Source organism: Tigriopus californicus, chromosome 8 (assembly GCF_007210705.1).
Source record: "Tigriopus californicus strain San Diego chromosome 8, Tcal_SD_v2.1, whole genome shotgun sequence".
In the NCBI taxonomy this organism is placed as follows: domain Eukaryota; kingdom Metazoa; phylum Arthropoda; class Copepoda; order Harpacticoida; family Harpacticidae; genus Tigriopus; species Tigriopus californicus.
The window spans coordinates 3,327,047-3,344,130 of NC_081447.1; the positions used below are offsets into that span (position 1 = coordinate 3,327,047).

The 17,084-nt window shown below is 44.5% G+C and overlaps 1 protein-coding gene and 1 long non-coding RNA gene across 2 annotated transcripts; both read right to left on the reverse strand.

The window, feature by feature from the left end:
- Positions 1–298: 298 nt before the first annotated feature.
- On the reverse strand, positions 299–4,501 carry LOC131885171 (transcription factor SOX-8-like). The gene is made up of 3 exons (XM_059233116.1): positions 4,165–4,501; positions 3,137–4,069; positions 299–2,344 (listed from the first exon to the last, which is right to left on the reverse strand). Exons 2-3 carry the CDS (start codon positions 3,260–3,262, stop codon positions 1,106–1,108), a joined length of 1,365 nt encoding a protein of 454 aa, XP_059089099.1. The 5' UTR covers positions 3,263–4,069; positions 4,165–4,501; the 3' UTR covers positions 299–1,105.
- A 6,876-nt stretch (positions 4,502–11,377) lies between these two features.
- On the reverse strand, positions 11,378–16,013 carry LOC131885285 (uncharacterized). Its single transcript, XR_009373818.1, has 3 exons — positions 15,990–16,013; positions 15,697–15,806; positions 11,378–12,699 (listed from the first exon to the last, which is right to left on the reverse strand). It is a non-coding gene; the product is annotated as an uncharacterized LOC131885285 (long non-coding RNA).
- Positions 16,014–17,084: the final 1,071 nt, after the last annotated feature.

Genomic DNA, 17,084 nt, shown 5'->3' on the forward strand with positions numbered 1-17,084 from the left:
AGTGCAAAGCGATGTGCGAACCACGAGAGAGACGAAGCCAGACGACCAAGACCACGACCACGACGACCACGACGACTTAGACTACTTATTTAAATTGGATAATACCATTTATGTGCTCAAGACAATCTCGGCGAGAGCACGCAAAATCTATCGGCGTTTCATCAAGGAAGTGTACTCGTCATTATTCGCGTGTTTTCGCTTGAACACAAGATTGAACCCGAATGGAAATGTTTGCCAAAACCAATAAGAACGGACCAGAGGGAGTCTGCGCTTTTCTGAAAACCTATAGGACTGTTGGTGACTAGACCATGGGATGTTATTATTTATTTCTCGAGAGTCCAATAATCATGGAAATAGTAGTAGAAGTATCAATAAAAGTAGCGATATTTAGGACAAATTGAGTGACCGTAATGAGCTTGAATTTCACTAGGATTGTTGGGAGGGCTTGGGATCGCCGTGAAACCCCCAGAAACGAGAATCTCGGCGATCTTGTCCCGCTTTTGGAGCATAAAACTGTGGATGGAGGAGGATGCATGGATGGAGAGGTGGATCGACCTCACTTGACGACGGACAGAGGGAAAACGGAAGAAGGGAAAATAAACATTTAAAATATATAAACAGTCTAGGGGAATAGGAAAAACACCTATACAACTTTGAAAAAAAAAACATACATGGTATGATACAAGATAAGTTTACAGGGGATCTGAAAGTCGAGAAACACTGGGGTGGGATTGAACAACGACGAGGGACTTCTCTTCAACCATTGTCCTGGGCAATATAATAACAACAGCATTAGCCCTCATCGACACTCGTTTGTGCTGAAGTCGTTGCTTTTGCGGTGCTGCTCCTGTTGTTGTGTTGGTGTTGATGATAATGGTGTTGGTGAAGGAGATGGGTCGGTTCAATTCTCTCTTTCTAACAAACAAATAAACTGCTCTTTCACACCATCACGTCTAAGGGGAGCGGGTATCGCTCTGCGTTCCTTTCTTTTCTTTTCTTTTCTTTTTCTTGCTCTGGTTCTTACGTCAAAATCAGTCTTTGGTGTCTCAGACAGGAGTACATGATGTGAGGCAGGAATCGAACCGAAGAGAACACGCATGCATTTCTAGATGTAGCTCGCTAGAGAGCTGTCCACGAAACTGTCATGGAATTCGATAGACGAGAGGACATCGTTGACGTCGGGCGAGGAGAACGTAAAGGGCGACTCGTATTCCGTGTCCATGAGACACGGTGGCGGTTTTTGATCTTCGACCACAGAAAAGCCCTTGGGCATATCCACTAGGTCGGAGATGTCATCGAGGGTGAGATCGGAGGAGGGCATCTGAAGGAGGTCCGTGATGCTATCCAGGTCATCCAGACTACTGGTGACCGAGGATGGATCCGTGCTCATGGAGGACGGCGTGAGGGGCTCTTGAAAGTACTGGGCCTCTTGCTTGATTTGGTTGTTGTTGTACATGCAATCGTAATGATTGGGTGAGATCGGCTCTTGCTTGAGCTCTGTCTTCATGGGCGAGATCGGTTCCATCTTGATTTGATTTGTGGTGGTATCACAAAAGGTAAAGTCGAGGTTCTGCTTAATAGCATCCACGCCGGGGCCCATGCTCCCGCCGCCACCCCCACCCCCGCTCAAAAGGCCTTGATGACTGAGGTGGTGATGGTTGTGTTGGTGGTGTGGATGGTGATGGTGGTGATGGTGGTGGTTGCTGTGGGAGTGGTGGAGGCTGTGGTGGTCCTCGTAGAAAGACTCGGTTGGTGAGTGGGGCAAGTCGGGCGTGGAAGGCACATTGGGCAATGAAGACGTTGGGCTCAGTTTGGACGTGTCCACGGCAAACCCAGAGACCGGCACCAACTTGGCACTGGATTTGGCCAAATTGGCTTTGAACTTAGAGTCTATGGTGAACTTGAGGTTGAGCCGGTCGTGGTTGACACATGTGAGAGGACCATTGGTGGTGCTAAATCTGACCTTGGAACTGTTGACCCAGGAGTTGCTGCCGAACGAGCGGTTGAGCTTCATGGGTGAGCGTTTGACGGGGCTCTTCTTCTCCGTGGACATGGATCGATGAACGGGACTGTTGGTCTTGCTCCCGGGACCGGTCTTCTTTCGAGGTTGATACTTGTAGTCCGGGTACTCCTTCATGTGGAGCAGTCTCAATCTCTCGGCTTCCTGGATGTAAGGCTGTTTGGCCTCATCCGTCAGCTGTTTCCACTTCTTGCCCAAGTTCTTGGAGATCTCTGCGTTGTGAATATCCGGCTGGAATTCAATGATCTTCTTTCGTTCAATGTGTGAAAAAACCATGAAGGCATTCATGGGACGTTTGATTCGATTCACTGGCTGTTTCTTGGTCTGCAAAAGGAGAGAGAGAACGTTGTCATCAGCGGGCCAAAAAAGTTGGTTTATTTACTGTGTGTGTGTATGTGTGTACTACAGAATATGTGCAGATTCATCCTAGCAAAGCAGTCATGAGAGGGGCCACAACTCGGTTTAGCAGGCTTAATTGTGAGCCATGACTTGACTCTTTATCGCGACGAGGATGCGAAACCACCACCACGACATTTGACGACAAATGGGGATAAGGCGCTTTTTTACTGGCTAATAAGATTTGTACTATCTTCAGATTCATCATCGCCACCGCTTCACCTCCTCCTTGGTCTTCTCGGAAACTGTATTCGGATTCCAGTGGAGGGGAATTGAATTTTGGTCTTTATCTTTTCCTCCCAAGTATACTCCATGCTTTTGAGGAAGTTCGCAAGGGTTGCCTTCATATCCATCCGATTCTCTTACGCACAACTACTACTACTACTACTAGTACTACTACTAGTACTAGAACGGCATTCATATGATATTCCAATCACATGCGCCTAGAGACTTGTTGAACTTTATCTTTTTTCCATGCGAGTAAAACCGCAAAGGAAAGAGCAAATAGCGATCATCCAAATGCCGCAAGCAATCCACTAGAGCCTTGACAAAAACCCAAATCGCTCGTAATTTGAGTGACTTGCATGGCGTACGGAGTCATCCACTCCAAGACTCTGGAATTATTCATAGCTCTAAACTCAAAGTTGTTCTAACTAGAGTTCTAACTAACACGGAGAGGAATGACATCTAACCTAATCAAAGCGATCGATGTTTAATTACCTGAGTAGCATCTGTGTAGGGTGTGGTAGAGTTTTGGTCGATGGTCAAACTTCCGAATGTCCCACTGGACCTCTGGCACAGTTTCATCTGAGCCATGGGCCGGTTGGGATTCAACACGGATATCATGGTCTTGGGGTGAGAATTCTAGTAGCACTGTGAGGTGTTCAGGAAAATCATACAGATGGAAAATAACTATCTGACTGGCAGACGATCAACGAGAGATGTTCGTGTGTAGAAGTGAGTGAGTGTCTCTCTCTCTCTCGTCAAGTTTTGTCACCAACCAAGCACGTGAGTGTTACGTCTTTGACTGCACGAATCGGACTGAATTATTGAAGGGATTACGTGAGGTCTGTTTTGGATGAGGCCGGCAGTAGTGCACTACTTCTGCCGTGGATGGATGGATGGATGATGATGGGGGGAGCAGATGGACGAGGATCACCACAACCTCCACTACATCACAACCAAAGTTTTCCAGTCGTTCTCGATTGCGGGCTGGCTCCGTCTCAAGTCTGCTCTGGTCTCGGGCCAGCGCTCGGTGGATTCGAGGATCACTGACTAGCAATCCAGGCGCCAAGCAGGCATTTGGTGGCCTACTCCAGGGTTCGATTCTCGCTCCAATATTATCGTCATCATCACCATCATCCTCGTCGTCGTCGTCGTGACCGAGGTGCCTGCGACCTGAGATGCGACACACAGCCGTGCTTCGGGAGGAAGGCGTCCAACAAAACGGCGAGAAGAAGCACGACGGACGAGATGATCATCATAAAGAACGGGACTGGGTCGATGATCGTCCTGGGTGTGGATTTGGAGGTACCACGACCGACACAACAGGGAGGGTAAGCACTCACCCGAGTGAAACAGGGAGGGTTACAACAGGGCGGAGGACGGGAGGACGGGAGGAGGAGCAGGAGAAGCAAGGAGCAGAAGGGCTGTCTAGAAAGAAATTAAGGCACCAACAACACGCTCTCCCATGGCCAACAGGACAACTTCCACTAAAGCATAAGCATGAATTCTACGGTGATACATACATACACACACGCATAGATCCATGGAGCAGTGCAGCGGGCTGTCCAACAAACCGGAGGAACGAAGAAGATGAACTAGAAGAAGCCTCGGAATCAAAGCAGAACCGTCCAGCCACGCACTAAGTACAACAAAACGAAACGAAGGCAAGAACGAAAGCCGAGCTCGAAAAACAGACCTCACAATATGAGAAATGGAAGCTCACTAGCGGCGAATCCCAGCACTGCCACCATGCACCATTACTGAGGGCCAGAATGTTTTTGCCCCGTTCAGGACAGGCTCTTGTCGAACTGGAATGCTTGTCATTCACTAATTTAATCCATCGCTGAATCCATCGAGTAAGGCCTTGATATGGAGAGTTCGAAATCGTCCCGACCATCCTTCTTATCATGGATTGATTGCGACCCTATGGCAAGGGAAGTGAGAAACCCCGAGAAGAATCAAGTAGTGATAGGTACGAGATTTATGGCGGATGGGAAAAAGCTCGAACTTTTGGCTCACACATCAAATTTGGATTCTTATTTAGTTGTTATGAAGCAAAAAAATAGTATTTTATTTTTCATCGTTTATATTTGATTTAGGTTAAGACACAAACCTGCTGAATGGTCTTTGCACGCTTTTGACAGTAATTGGAAACTATATTCGTAATGAGTTTCAAGCCAAGAAAAGTATTCTGGTATTTGGAATACCTCAAGAAGCCGATTATTATGGATACAAAATGTAATAAGACGAGTCTATGACTGTATCCCAATGTTGATTATTAATTCATCTTTATTACTGTGCTTGATAGCCATAAAAGTGAAAATACATAATTCAAGTTCGTCATCAATTGTTTGTTCTTTCCTAGATATTCGACAGACCGGTTTCTTATGTTTAGTAAACAGATAAACATTTACCCGCTATATTTGGGCAGTTATATTATCTTGTACTAATTTTTTGCACATAGTATTAACCATGACTTGAAAAAAAAATATCTAAAATGAAATTACAACGGAAATAATGATATCAAAAGTTGTTGCTGTCCCATGCACCACTAAAGTCTACCGTCGCAATTCTAACTTGTTAAAAAGGTTGACTGTCTTTTGGAAGATTTAAGCTTAAACATCCCAAACTACCAGAGTGCTTAGCCAGAATATTTTCAGAGAATGATACATTGCTAAAGTGTGGCATCTTTTTAGTTTGAGCTTCTTCTCTTCTTTTATGTTTGTTTTTCAGCACTAGGCAGAGGGCACCACCTCCGCCTAATGAAATGGGCAATTGTAACATAAAGATTGAGTAGGTTCTGGTTCGTATTATCACTACATCTACTTGCACTGCTGGCCAGGACTTCCCTTGGTTAAAAGCAAGCAGTCTAAAAGCCTGAGTCTTCCACCACTTCATGAAATGAACGGATGTTGGAAAGGGAAAATAATCTGGAAGACGAGGTTACATTGAGCGCTCGGCATGGTGAATCTGTAGCACTAGGTAATCCCTTTCTGTTCCTCGTTATTCATGGCACAGTTCATCTGTTGCCAATAGTTCACGTCGTTGACATGGCTTTGACCTTTGAGAACTTCCAAATTGGACCTGGTGCTGGAGATGGCGTTCAACTTCTAGGCATCGATCGATCCGGGCAAGTGATTTCTTTCGACCGCTCCGATGCTAGTACTCCGCAATCGCCAGATTATTTCAAGCTCAATGATGTGTCAAGTAAATTTCTGTAATCCTTCAAGGCTATTCAATCTGAAGGAATCTATCTCTTGTATACAAAATGTGAAGGAGGGGTCGGACTCTCGGACCATGCCAGATCTCACAAAGAGTTCTTGTTCTTGCCTTGACGTCATTGCTCGGTCGTCCCTTTCACTGTTTATTCATGGTAAGTTCCTCTGAATGCAAGGTTTCTAAGCAAGCTGAGAAAAAGGGAGCCTTTGAACTACTCGGAATCATCGCGATGTCCCTTCCTCCATTCTTCTTTTCATGCCAAGGAGAAAACAAAATCGACAGCCAAGCCTCATGGACAGTATATGTGTGAACCAGTACATACTACGAACATAACAGTGCGTACTAGGGGAGGGGCAATCTGATCCAGGCTCCTGGCAGCAGTAATACATAACAAACGCTCTCCCTCCAATTTACAGAACCAGGGACTATTGACAATAGATCGGGTCACAAACAAGCAAACGAAAGCCCCCCCTCCACTCCCCCTAAGATCCTTTCCCGGTCGTCACCGCTTTTTCCCATTGACAGACCCACAGAGAGAAGAGATGAGGGTGGTATACTGCTGGTAGAGGGGTCCCCCCGAAAATGTATGGGTCCTGTTGATTACCAATCCAACGACCATCCCCGTGGCATGGTTCTAAACAGGATGCGTTTTAAAAGCCTTCACAGTTCACACAATCCGAGAGACGAATAGTATTTCGAAAGGAAGCTAGCTCACAATGAGGCTCATGCCCGAAAGAAACAGACGTTTACCAACAGAGTAATACAATCAGACACTTGCCATCGATACATACATAAAGTACACTTGTACAGCCTGGCTCTCATCTTGGAACGCATCCTAAATGATGATTTGAACCCGATCTGAGGCTCGATGCCAGTCAGCGGGACGAAAGGGTTTTTTGAAATATGAGACGCACGTTGTTGTTGCTGCTGTAGTAGAAGCAGTAGTGGTAGATGTAGCAGAAAACGAAGAAGCTCAGAAATCATCCTCATCTGAGCCAAGACTGCCATGCTCATAGTGTGCTTTGCGTACATTCACGAACTGATAGCGCCAACATGTTCAGGCCAGTTTAGAGGGTCCCATGAAATGAGGAATCTTCGCCGCGTTGCTCTGCCCTGAACAGATATAGAAATGAGCCAATATTCGGGTCGATTCAATTCACCCTTGGGAAAGTTCCAAATACAGAGTAGTTTTGCATGTAGTTGCAAAAACTGTAAGGCATTGGGTTTCTTTGAATTCCTCGTTTTTGAGTGTTGGAGGAGTAAATTTGCGATCGATGTCCAAATTTGTGAATACGGCTGGTTGTCAGGTCTGCAGAGAGATCTCTCACCTGGGGGCTTTGATAGTAGTTACAAACGAACATAGAGACTAAGAGATCGACTTAACTGGGCTCAGCCAGTGAAATGGGGAACCAACCAAATTTTACGGTGTTATGGAGTGTCGACTTAGACACACTTTGGAAATAGTTTAATCTCATCTCAACATGGCTTTACTGGGTATCCATGTTCATGAACTTGACGTAACGAGGGTACACAGGTTCAATTGAATTAGTTTGAAAAGGAACCCTTAGAAATAAAAAAGAACTCAACAACTTTAAAAAAATTAGGAATCAATCCCATATTTGCGTGGGAACCATTTTTTTTTCATTCACAAACAATCCTGCTCAGAGTGGGGGGGGGCACACATTGAATCAAAGATACGACAATATTTTGATAGAAAGCATAAATAGTCAAAAGTAAGCACGTTAGATTCAATATAGGGCACATTGCCTAGTTTAACTAGATTTATGAAGCAGCTTTGCATTACTTGGGATCCGGGCAGTATATCAAAACGAATTGTCATAATAATCCCAAGGAGCGATTTTTAACAACAAGTTTGAATTATAGGAGTGACCTCCAAGCAATGAAATGTTTCAATGACTCCCCGTAGATTTATGTTGGCTTGGCCAAATCGTATACCCACGGCAATGCCAAAGCATTACTTGAGAGCACCGTAATGTGTAAGACCTCGTATGTGTTAGGAGGCTGAGAAAGAATTTTCCCAACAAATTTTGCTTATCTCAAACACAAACATTTCCTTTGTAGTGGTCTCGCAATCGTACTTAACAAGCAGGGTGGAGCAATATGAATGTGGAAGGGACAGTTCAACATGGGGGTCACCGTCGTCCCGCTGTAGGGGGTGTCTTTTTACACAAGGAATACGGTTTCATTCACTCGATTGTTCAAATTTTTTTGGCCTATGAGATGCTCGCACATTTATCCGATGAGATCGACATGTACGAGTACCTTGTTGGTTGGTGGGTTAGTAGGTTGGTTCAATTCCCGAATGCCTCTTCAATACTTCGTATACGTATGTTAAGCTATGTACTAGGGAGCATGCATTTGTGAAAGCGAGAAGCGTCCCCTTGGACAATACGCCAGATAATTGCAGTTTGCTAGCCGGTCTTCTGATCACCGAGGGATCATGGACTAGGTGAATGGTACTTTCAATACCATAAGCTCTCCTCATGTCCCTGACATTGCGGAGGAATGGAAGTAATAGAAGGCAAAATGGCATTGAAAGCAATTTTCTGGCAGGGAGAATAGAGAAGGATACAGGGACGATTGCTGCTGAGTGATTATTCGTCCACAAAGTGTTTACATCTGCTCGGATTGCCGTTCCAGGTTGGATGCACTTCATAGAGATGACTAGAGTGTTTGATGTATTGGCTACCACAAAAGTCGATAACTGAGCTTACCTAAGGGATTTATGGATGATGATTTGGTCGAAACAGTGGAAGACCTCAAATGGCTCGAGACACATTGTATTATATGCATATTTCAATGTCTATTAAACCATTATTGTGATCGGGATGACAGCACAATTATTTCATCGCTTATACCATTTTTATACCATGTATTAGATTAAACAATCACCTCATAAACCATGGACATAAGCAAGAGTCGCAGCAAGGACTTACTATCGTTACTTTCAATTCGCTTGTGTTGTAACTCTATCAACTTTGTCAATCTCTGTGAATCGACCCCTCTGAAATTGTTGTGAACAGGGAACATTCATCAACACCCCTCCCTTCATCCTTGGAGTTAGCAAAGTTGGATTTTTACCTCCATATCTGACCTTTCCACCGGATTTTTATGCCGTGAACATCACCGTCGAATTCACCTTTTGAACCATCAAACAATTAGACCAGCCCAGTTAGTCCGTGAAGAGTTGCAAATGACCTGCAAAATTAGGGGCTCTTTTCATAGAGATTTCAGTGTACAGAGAATGGAAAGGCAACCAGCGAGCTAGCTCTGGCTTGCTGGCTGACTCGCTAGATGATGTTGATGTACTGACAAAGTTCTTTTTATCAAATAGGGACATTCATCAACAGCCTCCAATTACTAGACCAACTCACGACAGTCAGGTTTCTCTTCAAATTAGAGTGTGGAAGAAGCACCATTTCTTGGGATGAGGAGGAACTCAATCTTCCGCTAAAATAGCCCATCCAAATTTGGGGGAGGTGGTTGCATCTCAAGCAAGGGTCGACCTTTCTAAATGCGGCATGTCAATCAAGTGACAATTCAGGGTCCCTTGGATGTTGGCATGAAAGGTAGCAGATGAGAAATGGGATGCATTCTGGCGGGAAACATCAAATTGCAAACACGTGGAGAGCAAGGCACCAAAACATCCCAATCCACAACAACAACGGAAACCAAGACTTCAACGGACGGGAAACGAAAAAGTCGAGCATTGCTCTCATCTCTTCTGGCTGTTGTTGGTAAGAGATGAAAGCCAGAATCTAGGATTGGGATCAGATGGTGGAACATGGAACGGTATCGTAATTGTTCGTTCCCAAATCGAGCATCCCACGCTTGAACACACTAGCAGTTCACTGTATTTGAACGTAGCGTATGTGCACCTATGCAGGGGAATGAAATGGTTGTTGTATGGGAAAGAGCCCATTTAAACCCTGCCTGAATAGAAATATATCACTTTAATATGCAATCCCCGATTCAGTTGGGCCAGCTGCAGGCATTTAAAGCCAACAGCGTCGTCCCAACGAACGACAAGCATATCCGAATACGAACGTATCCCACCCCAATGAACATCAGGGCATTGACTTGAAAAATCTGCATTGCTATCCATCTCTCTTTCCCTTCCCCTCCGTATTCCCTGTTCGACGTGGATCCCCAACTGACATTAGCTTGACATTTTCCAGGCTCTTCCTCATGGCCCTGCTACCCTCAGCCGTGTATGAATGGTTGGTGGAGTACAGACTACTGTTGCTTCATGTGCCTCAGATGGAGGAGAGAAATGGTCGTATTTGAACCGTAGCACGCGACCCTCCGCTTCCCTTGTCGCTCTTTCCATGATGTGCACTATGAGGGAGGATCTGGAGCATGAGGCATTGAAGGCAACTTGGCCACCAGTCATGGGAAGAAAACGGCCATATCACCCATACACATATCCAACCGAACCCAAGCCTGCCTCGGGAAGGGAAAAAGGCACCCATGTCACTGTTCTAGGGTCCCCATTGGCTTTGAAAGGTCCCTGAGAATAGAGACAAAGGGCACGATAACGAGGAACGGAAATCAGCAACTAGTGAGCACCGTCCAGGCAAGGCATATCCCGCTTCTGGTACCAGTGGTGTGGTGGTGAATGGTGATGGCTTCACCCTCGAGCTAATAAATAGGCAATCAGGCAATCATGGTGGGTATGAGGAGTGTGTGCACAACTAGGTTGCACACTGGGGAAATCTTGGACAAATTAGGGACCGCCAGGCTTTCCTTTTTAAGAACTGCAAGAGCGTGCTTCCGTTGAGCCTTTGGAATGGGCTGAACCTGACCCAAGGGGTTGCCAGGGTCGATTCAGCTCTTTTTGCACTCTCCAGACCATGGCATGAATAACGATCAACGATCAATAGGTCGCGATTCATCTTCAGGCCCAGTTTTCTCAGTGTTCGAATTTAGAGGCACAAACAACCACCGGGAGGAAAATGATCCAAATCGACAGATGACCCCTTCGTAATGGTCGTTGTTCGTGTGCCGGCAGAGATGGCAGACTTATGCTTCGATAAGAAGCTTCTTTCTTGATAAAGCATGATAAAAAGCAATGTCATTATAATCAGGGTGTGTTCTGTGTAGCACTACGACCTATCATCATGGTTGGTCGAGACATCGACAACCATCAGAAGCACTTTGCAAGAAAATAACATAATGCCCCATTTCCTGCTTGGACCCGCCTGAGCTCGAAAATCATAATGCCATACCAATTGGAAGACGACAAACATATACACACACAAACATTAAAGACACCCATCTGCGGCGAGGATTCATTGGGCTCTAAAACGAAACTCCAGCTGAAGTCTCCATTTGATATTTTGCAAGTCAGTCTGAACTTTGAGTGATTGCAAATGTACAAGTGACGATGTTTATGCACTTACACTTACCGTGTAGCCTTGATCTCAAATACCGCACTCATAAAATCATTGTCGAAGGTGTCGGTGGTTTGATGATGGTTGATGATCTTCATTGCTTTTTTACCGGACGAAGAACAAAAAACAAGCAAATGTGCCTTAATTACGCGCAACCATTAAGTGAAAAACGACACAAATCCAAAGTGACTAGATCAAGATCTCGAAGAATGTTCAAAACTTGCGCTAAAGCCAGAAATGGCCATAGGATCGTCATCTCTATGCCATGTTTAAGAATCGACCTCTTTTACTCTCATGCTGGAATAAAGATGGATGGATGGATGGATGGATGGAGAACTCTTGTATCTCCTCTGCACTCTGACAAAGAACACAAGTATCCAGACTGAAATGTTCTCATGCGTCTCTTCCTTCCGCTGATTTCGGGTGTCAGAATCGTCTCAGTGTTGGCCCAACGAACATTTCTGGGACTTTGGTTTTTCATTGACTGGAAGTCCTCTCATCCGCCCAGAATTCCCGTCCATTCTTTTCTACCGATTTTTTTTTCTGCTACATGTGTGAAGCCTGTGAAGAAGTGGCAATCTCACTAATTCTAAAGAGCTCTGCCACAGTTCAGTACATCATCGACAACGTGGATTTACCCGTACATACTCAACCCCCAGACTGTCTCTTAATATTTTAGTAGCTAGCACATCGAGAGTGAAGAGTTTCCACAGAGACAAGAAGAGCTGCTGCCAGACTAGGAACCTGGGTGGAAAAAAAGATTTCAGACGTCTGATTCCAACCTTTGCTATTCAGGGAAAAAGTCCTTTCAATGCGAGCGGGGTGTTCGAGGTACCCGTACACGTCCACACATTTAGACAATTGTTCATCGTGGGGTGGAGATGCAACATAAATTACCTGTTTTTCAGCCATGATTCCACGTCATCGGACGAAAGTGTAAAAGAAGAAGGCTTTCTCGGCCAAATCGTGGCTTGGAACGGCGATTTCTTGAATTTTGATTTGGTGGTATTAGTTATAAAACCATGGAAGAATCTGGGGAATGAACCAGAATGGTTTGAAGGGGAGGGAGGCTCCCAAAGACGGCCGTCATGGTGACCTTCAAGCAATTTTACCCGAGGAACAGACATGACGAATTGAAAATTGCGAGGGACTCTAGTGAACATCATCCAGATACTGTATCGGTACACAGCGAGTGGATGGAGAGGGTGAAGGGAGACGGGGAATGCCATACATTTCATCATGGTCTGGTGGCTCTGAAACTTGGTCAAACACATCTTGTTACAGTAAGGTTTAATTGTCATACTCGTTCCAGTCTCCTTTCTTACCCTTTTTCAGTGAATGAACGAAGGTAACCATGCCCTTTTCATCCACCACAATCTTTCTCCATCTTGCGCCGTCTCTCTCCGTCGGGGTTTTCTTTAAATTCTTAAAGGGGAAATGAGTTCAAAATTGGAGCTGAAGGATGATCTCCTACTGTTTGTGCAGCAAGCCTTCTGGCTCTTGCTGCCTGGATTTAATATCTGCATAGCAAGTCCTGGCCCTTCTTTACATGTGTAACCCTCAATCCCCCATTTCACCGGCAAACGTGATGCAATAATGCATTGGGGCGGCCATGCGTGTTATGTCCTTCAGTTTGTTGTAGTTCCAGCACATCAGCTTAGGCGGTAATTTCAAATCAGCCGTTACAAGAGTGACAAAAAGGATGAACAGAAAACTTTAAGGATGCACTCTCTTAACGAGACCCTCTGCTTGGCCAAACTCAAGTCAACCTCAGTGGCTGGAGATCATTGAAAACACGAAACGGGTCTGAATTTATGTGCGAATGTTTTCATCGCGACTGAGGCCCACACATATTACCCCGGGTAAGGAAGGCACCAGACTCAATTGGAGGCATGTTGTTCTCCTGCAGAGACCCAAGTCAGCCTTGCTCGGTGTGTGCTTGGTTCTAGATCTCTACTGGATTTCGAATCGAGCCACACATGACATCATCCATGCTGCGACATTACTCGTCAGCTCGCCGGCTCCGAGGTGCATGAGTTTCTAATATCAAATAATTCAAATTGGCCACCCAACTCGACTCGCCACTCGGACCAATTAGGGCCGCTTTTGGGCTCCAATTAAAGAAGTACGGCAAAACCGGATACCTACCAATTACGAAAAACTGCCACCAACAACCTTGCTACTTCTGCTTTTGATTACTCTGACTGCGAGTACGTCCAAGGCAAGGATTTCATTTTTATAAAGAAATATTGTGACTAGGCTCTTAAATGGCGTATACAAAGTGTTGAGGACAGTGCGTCATATAAAATCAAAAGCATTTGAAATTGTTGCTGAGTGTTCCAGAGTAATGGTAAGTTATTATCTCATCGTTTTTTTTTTTGCCTTTCAGATTATCATGATCAGATAAAACGGTGCCACAGATGTTTTAGCGAACAATCTGTAGACCAAAAAAGCATTTTACATCATTTAAAAGAATTATTAGGTTATGATGGACGACATCCAAAGTGGCCCAATCAACTAAAGTATAAGTGTTAGCTGACGGGTACCATGCTACTGAAGTTTGCCTTTGAGCCGTAATACAATTGTCATAATTTTGTTTTTGCGCATGTTACTAATTCTTGCGTATTCAAAATAGGTTCAAACATTTAACTTACATTAGAAACATTGCATTTAAAGGTTTCCGCTTGAGTCAAATCCCAAGAAGGATGACATATTTTTGATGTGACCAAAGGAAAAAGAAAACAATGATTGGGCCTCCCTAAAACATAAACGACAATTCTTACTGAGGTGCGTCAGACACCCTGAACTTGGTTGTTTTAATCATGAACCTCCGGTTGGAACTCATGTTGGCCAAGAATCTGAAAGGAAACGAGCGTTCGATAAAAATCAAGAGCCCTAAGTCGTCGGGTTAGTCTAACGGCTTCGGGTTTCAGTTGGTGATAACCATTGATAAATTTGAGTTCGTGTCAAAAGTCAATACTCAACTAACTTCATTCATTTCCTTTGAATTTCTTTACCTTGACTTCTGTCACCCAATCGAGGATAAGGCAAGGTATACCGCCGAGATAGGGTTAGTCGGTGTACAAAGAGCATTCAATACGAGTTGTACAGTACTACACATAGAGGGGAACTACCATTTCTGGCTTCTGAACCTGCCTAGTTGGACTGGATGTAAGGGCTTCTGAGATTGACTAATGGTTGCCAGAAGATTTGTAAGCGATTGTCAAAGACACCCTCGGAAGACATAAATATCAACATGGCATTCCATGTTTGGGGGAAGACCAAGAAGGAATGAAACCCTTTCACTTCGGCTTTGGAAATCCACGAGAATAAGTGAGCAATACAATTGACCACGGAATAATCTCAACAAGTTTGATAATTGAAGAGGCTTTCAAACAACTTGATTAAATGTAAGTTTCTAGTTTTGCCCCTTCCTGCATTCTTGCATTTCAAAGGTATGACTTAAAAGGCGGGCAAAGTCCGTTTTGTTGGGGCGAATATTGCCTTCTGTTGGCTAGAACCTCGGGACAAAATTAACCTGTTTGACCAATTTCAATGTTCCACAACCACGTGGCTTCCATTCCAGGGTGGCCAATTTTAAGCCTTCAAATATGAATCAACAATAGTTTGGTAATGTGTAATAAATCGAACCAAAAGTGATTCCCATTAACGGCTAGTTTTCTCTTATTCATTATGGAGCCCTAATTCTATCCCCAACTACCATTTTCAGTTGAAAGGTGGCGTTTGTCCAGTATTAATGTGTCTTTTTCTATCTTTCCATCAAGGTCCCAATATATCTTCCGAAGATGGGAACGACTCTCCTCCTTTAATTAGCTCGGTGAGACATGTGGGCCAAATGCTCTCTCTCTCTCTCCTCCTCCTCCTTCTCCTTTTCACTCTTCGTTTGGCTTGTAGCATGAATATTCGAGGGATTCTACCCGGTATTAAACACACCATGATTGATCCGATCTCATTTGCCCTGATTGCCCTGTTTTTCCTGATAAATTTCTCGAAATTGGTGCCTTCGGTCGCGATCGAGGAGGAGGGAAGAAATCCAATTTGTATTTTAATAGCCGAGTCCCTATGACTAGTATGATCATGAGTAGCGAGCAACGCAGAGTGAGAAGTGAAGAAGTGAGAGAGAAATCACTTTGTTTTCTTCTGAGTAGTAATTTGGAGATGAAGGTGATTTTCTCGGGAACTGATTTGTGTCTACTAACCAAAGTCAGAAGATGACAAATTTCCAGCCACCTTGTCTGCTTCATTAACACTCGCCAGTCAAGAATTACAGGAGGTCCACAAAAAACGAACTTGGCCATGATGGCTCTTGGGATGATGAGTCAAAATATGAGGATACGGATACTAAGAGCCAATGACATAGACACTGACTAACTGCAAGTGTGTGGTTTGAGAGTTGCTTACAACTTGAGGCTGCTTCAACGATCCAGGCCCATAATCCTGATTTCACCCTCGATTTAATCCCAACGTCCGACGACGATCAGACAGCCTTTTTTTGATGATGACAAATGCGTCTGGAAATGTTGGAAGTTTTAACCGAATTATTCTGGGCCACGGAAGGAGTGGCTTGTAATTGATGACAGTAGGTACTACGATTACACTCCTCACACAGACAAACACATAACAATTAATGGTCTCGGTTTCAAGTGTTCACCATCTCAATAAATATCCGGCTTCTTTTTGTCCCGTCAGCGTACCTTTCAAATTTCAGTCTCGACTCTCAGACATTTGGAGGTGACTTGTTCATGATTCCTGTTCACCCTGTTCACGTTGGCAAGAAGCCTCTTTGCAGGGAAGTTGATTTTAGCCTAATTGCTCTCCATTCACCAGATGCTACACCAACCAAACCCGAATCCTCCAATGATGATGGTGATGATGATGCCCTCTCCTAAGATGCTAGCTGATCTAGAATTCATTTTCAGCTTGCGTGAACACTCAAGAACTTTGCAAGAATTCTTCTCTGGCCCAATTATTTGGCCAACGATGCCAGCGCCCCTGATGGGCGAATCCAAGAATAACTCCTTTCACATTGTGCCAAAGGGAAGACAGGTCATCGAGCAAATTTATAGGTAATCGGCCCATCGAATTGATCATGGATTCTCTCGCAATCAGGCGTTCGAATCTCTATTTTCAGACATAATGGCAATTTCAAAAATATCTCCACTGAAACAAATTAGGAACTCGTGCTGCTACGATAATTGCAAAGTGCCGTCAAAGTGGGTTGTATGGAGTCGACTATCCTACAGAGGAAGGAGTCGGCCTGTACATATACTGTACCACAAAGGTGACTTAGGGCATCGAGTTGGGGCGACGATGCACTTGCAATGAATCTGTGTCAACATGTTCATTGTTCACTTGGATAAAGATGTGGACTAACGAGGAGAGATCTAAGCCGAATACGAAGCTCTCAATCAATGGCTTGAGGTCGAGGCCGGATGTGGGGGACAAACGCAGTTTTGTGAAGCGGCAGATGATCTGTCAAATGTCTCTATTTGCCAGTTTATTTTTCAGATCTATTTCGTTTACTTTAGGAAGCAAATCAACAAGTTGAGATGTGTTAACAATGCTCGCAGCTAGTGTCAGTTTTGTTTAGATAGCCCCTCGCAAGACCTAACTAAGACGGAGGCAGGAAATCATATGACTTGTTGGCATATTCGCGAGTGCATTAATAATGACCCTATTCTAAATGTCATTGCAACCTCGTAATCGCTTGCATTAGACAAATTTGGTGGGAACCCTATGATTAGGACAAAGTCTCGGTGCACTTTCGGGGGCAATGGATAAAACAACGA

Coding starts and splice junctions, on each gene's coding strand:
- LOC131885171 (XM_059233116.1), bottom strand. CDS start 3,262: ATGATATCCGTGTTGAATCCCAACCGGCCCATGGCTCAGATGAAACTG. Junction 2,345..3,136: donor CCTACACAGATGCTACTCAG/GTAATTAAACAT, acceptor CTCCTTTTGCAG/ACCAAGAAACAGCCAGTGAA.